Source organism: Drosophila hydei, unplaced genomic scaffold (genome assembly GCF_003285905.1).
Source record: "Drosophila hydei strain 15085-1641.00,03,60 unplaced genomic scaffold, DhydRS2 tig00008121-arrow-pilon, whole genome shotgun sequence".
Lineage (NCBI taxonomy): Eukaryota > Metazoa > Arthropoda > Insecta > Diptera > Drosophilidae > Drosophila > Drosophila hydei.
Window position 1 is genome coordinate 1,552,789 of NW_022045832.1, and position 4,712 is coordinate 1,557,500.

Below are 4,712 nucleotides of genomic sequence, written 5' to 3' on the forward strand. Positions count from 1 at the left end.
GGCGGACTCGTTCTCTAATCGGACAATCAGCTCTCTAATAACTCTGTTTAGCTTCCTGTGCTCTCCAGAGCCAAGTACTCCGATAGATCTCGCTCTTGATAGGGATGGTATTAAGATGTGAGTTTAGAGTCTCGTGATCGCTTGTATGCAGCGCTCACTGTAGTTGTGTGTAGTGTGTGATATCTTTTATGCAAAAAAGTAAAAAGAAGAGGGGAAGGATATAAAAATACATATCTAAATACTTAACGTAGTTAAGCTGGCAAATTATTTGCACGAAAATATTTTGGCTTCGGGCTAGGCAACTTCCGGCCCGACCCGGCCCAGTTTGGTCTGTGTTGCCCTTTGGCGATTGGCAGTTGGCTCTTGGCTGTTGGCACTTGGCGTGTGTAGCACCCATTTAGCCGTGGGGCCAGTTGCCACAAGGCGATACATAGCTAAATAAAAGGGGCAAGCTGGAGGTGGGCCAGCTCCTCCCGTGGGTGTAAAGCATTTGCGTTGTGTTCTTTTCGCGGCCCAAAAAAGAGAGCGATATCCACGCAGCAATTACCTTTGATTGGACACTTAAGTTTTTGGTTTTGTTTTATTGAAACGTGATTTATGAGACTTGATTTGACACAAGGTCAGCTTGACTTGTATAGCACGTAACTTTCAACAGAAACCTATCGAAATAAATGATGGAGATACGACATAATCCAATTGCATTGGATTGAATACCAAGAGAAGTCGAATACGATTGAAATCGGCCTGAATGACGTCTATTTATGTATTTGGAACTATGTTAAATTGGTTACAGTCTTCCTTGGCTAAGGCTGATTGTTGGTCTTGATTTTGCTGTGCAATCTTGGACTCGAAGAAACGTTTTGCTCCGCTTACGCCCACCTCGGAAACATTGACGGATTCCTTGGGTCGTGTCAGGTCCAACTGAGAGTTCATTGGCTGACCGACTCTTGATTTATTGGTTTCCAGGATCGCCGCATAAGTAAGCAGAAATTGGCAAAAGTTCATCTTTGTTGCTTGATTGCCGACAATTTGACCCATGAGTTCCTTTGCGGCCAGGTGCGTCTGTGGCACCGATAGCTTCTCCAGAGCTAGCTTCAGCTCAGGTAGCTCAATATAGTTGTCTTCATTTCCATCGTATAGCTTGAAGGCAGCAAATGCTTCACGAATCTCGTCGGGTTCAAAGAACCGCTGGGAAGGCTTGCTCGTAGCATGCGGCGCGTCGTCCTCGCTGCTATCGGTGAGTCGCAGAGTGCGACTCTCCAGGACGACGCACAGCGACAAGCGTTTCGCCAGGTCTTGGGCATCGATTGGGCCGACCATCTTGTTTATGTCAACCCTTGACGACATATCCCCCAAATCAGCTTCGAAATCGTTGGTGCCCCTGTCCAAGCTCATGGTCGACACACTTTTCACGCGGCTTTTCCATGCTTTACAAATGGTTTTAAAGGATTCGCATGAGGCGAACGACGAGTCGAGGGATAGGTCCGATAAATTCTCAACCGAATTGCATGGGGTAAGTGGCTTCTCTATGACGCTATCACCGATTCCATGTGTCTCAGTTGGCGGCATGATACTAATGGGTCCATGAGTCGACTTTACTATTTTAACGGGTTCTTTTTCAATTTCAGTTGCCATTGTCTTAGATGGGATTAAACGTTAACATTAAATTTAGATATGAATTCAATTATCAAAGAGCTTAAAATATTTTGACCAAAAACTACTTCAGAATTTGTTCTGTTCTGTACAAAGTTAAAATAATAATCAATTTTATTGAAAAAAAATAACATTTCAAGTCAACAACAATTTGGCCTGTTATGTTTTATGATCCCGAAAATAAATATGAAGCGAATAAAACTAATCTACTGGAAAGCGAACTAGGAGATCAACTCCAAGATAAGTGAAATTAGGTACAAAACAGCCATAAGAGCCTTAAGGATCTAATTTAAGAAATGGAAAAATATTCTTAATACGTTTATGTGTTCCTGTGTATTGTGCTTGAGAGCATACAGACATACAGACATATAGACAGACAGACAGACAGACAGACAGACATACAGACATACAGACAGACAGACAGACAGACATACAGACATACAGACATACAGACATACAGACATACAGACATACAGACATACAGACATACAGACATACAGACATACAGACATACAGACATACAGATTGATTAGCAGCAGCAGGCTCCATTTTAGTACATTTACTACAATTAAATTATAAGGACAGGTGAAGCTGATGTGAAGTGTGACCATCTGCATGGCTGGTAGTGACAACTTCAAGGCTAGCAGATTTTGTTTGCAACTCAGCGAATTGACTTACTGTCCAGGGTTAGTGTGAAGTTTACGTGAGCAGAACGTGTACAAAGCCATGTAATAAGGGCTGCCAGCTTCAATTTATATTTTATGACGTCTGTAGACGACGGTTGTTGTCTGCTATAAGCACACAAATAAAGAAAGAAAAACAGTTGAAGTCGATCACGCTTTAACTTTCTTTAATATTCAATCGAATGTTTTATTCTTATATCAACTTGAAGACAATCTTAAAAAAGTTGAGTTCTCTAGTAAAAAAAATATTATTTAGTGAATTTGGACTTAAACTTGAATCGAATGATAGCTTAAAAGGTTAAATTCTCTCCATTCTCTATCTATTAGTGACGAAGGGACCATATAAACGAGTAGTTTAGCAATAAAAGTTTGGCAGCTCAGCTCTTCCTCTTTCGGCGTTGACCAATTAGTCAGCTGACAAGTCAGTTGAAAAGTCAGCCAATTAGGCAGTACAAATAGTTGCATATATTTATATTAATTGGCATTGGACGGACGGTTGGCTCATAGTTTTTGCATCTATTTTAATTTTGCCTTGCTTGGCCACAATCTCAGTTAATATTCCCCGGTTGTCTTGAGCACGTAACTCAGGCAATAGAAGGATTTTTGGTCTGTTTCAGTTTGCTAACCCTCCAACTGCAAATTAATGACTGTGGAGTGTGTGGTCGCTGCCTGGGCGTTTTTTGGGACTGTTAACATGCCATGGCCATAAACAGTTAATTAAGCTTTTATTGGTTACTCTCTTTTTTGCGCCCTGACATTTCACGTTTTATTTGTCAAACAGAAGGCCAAAAAAGTGACGACCATAAACGGCTAGCCGTATGACCAAATGCCAAGCCGCTCGCTTATTTGCCTCGTGCCGCAAGGTAGGCCACGTTATATTTGCACACCACGGCCCCGCCGCGGTGGCTGCTGAGTGGTGCTCGGTTCTCTCTCGTTTTTGGGGGCAGAGTTTATTTATTCGCTCATTTCGTGTGCAGAAATATTTGGTGATAACGAGCCGTCAGCCCGCAGCGGCTTGTCATGCTTAAACCACATTTATTTGTTGGCAACACGGCAACAATAAAAAATTTTGTATATTCTTTTATACAAGTAAATTTTTGTAGGTTACCCAACAGAGCAGCGACAAATGTGTAAAAAAAGGCCACAAAAAGTTGGCGGCATCGGCATTTAATTTACATTGCAAAGTTTCGTTTCGTTACATTCAGTTCGCGAGAGCATTCAGATAATAAAAATCAGAGAAGTGGAACTGAAACAGAAACTGGAACTAGGTTAAGCAAAAGTGGATAACAAAATAAGAGCTATAGCTACGCCAAGCAAGCAGGCAGGCAGGCGGGTAGGCAACCAGATAAAAAGTCTAAAATGTTAAACAAAAAAATAAATATATAAGAAAGTCAGCCTGAGAAATGCCAAGTGAAAGTTGGGAAAGCCCTTAAACAGCAGGCCATAGCAAGATGCATCGCCTCGGCTTACAAGTTCCCAATTCTATTTAAGATATACTCTCTCGATAGTCGACTCAGAAAACTTGATTCTCAATGATGAAGTCTGGTAGAATAGTGAAGTCTTAACATTAGTAACGGATGAGTATGAGGAGGCACTCAAGTTAACAAGGGAGTTATGAATGCCTGAATGTCTGTATGTCTGTATGTCTGTATGTCTGTATGTCTGTATGTCTGTATGTCTGTATGTCTGTATGTCTGTATGTCTGTATGTCTGTATGTCTGTATGTCTGTATGTCTGTATGTCTGTATGTCTGTATGTCTGTATGTCTGTATGTCTGAATGTCTGAATGTCTGTATGTCTGTATGTCTGTATGTCTGTATGTCTGTATGTCTGTATGTCTGTATGTCTGTATGTCTGTATGTCTGTATGTCTGTATGTCTGTATGTCTGTATGTCTGTATGTCTGTATGTCTGAATGTCTGTATGTCTGTATGTCTGTATGTCTGTATGTCTGTATGTCTGTATGTCTGTATGTCTGTATGTCTGTATGTCTGTATGTCTGTATGTCTGTATGTCTGTATGTCTGTATGTCTGTATGTCTGTATGTCTGTATGTCTGTCTGTATGTCTGTATGTCTGTGTCTGTATGTCTGTATGTCTGTATGTCTGTATGTCTGTATGTCTGTATGTCTGTATGTCTGTATGTCTGTATGTCTGTATGTCTGTATGTCTGTATGTCTGTATGTCTGTATGTCTGTATGTCTGTATGTCTGTATGTCTGTATGTCTGTATGTCTGTATGTCTGTATGTCTGTATGTCTGTATGTCTGTATGTCTGTATGTCTGTATGTCTGTATGTCTGTATGTCTGTATGTCTGTATGTCTGTATGTCTGTATGTCTGTATGTCTGTATGTCTGTATGTCTGTATGTCTGTATGT

At 40.9% G+C, this 4,712-nt stretch overlaps 1 protein-coding gene across 1 annotated transcript; it reads right to left on the reverse strand.

Moving 5' to 3' along the window:
* Nucleotides 1-739: 739 nt before the first annotated feature.
* LOC111604231 lies at nucleotides 740-1,774 on the reverse strand. Its single transcript, XM_023322208.2, has one exon. It carries the CDS (start codon nucleotides 1,633-1,635, stop codon nucleotides 760-762), a length of 876 nt encoding a protein of 291 aa, XP_023177976.1. The 5' UTR covers nucleotides 1,636-1,774; the 3' UTR covers nucleotides 740-759.
* Between the last annotated feature and the right edge of the window lie 2,938 nt (nucleotides 1,775-4,712).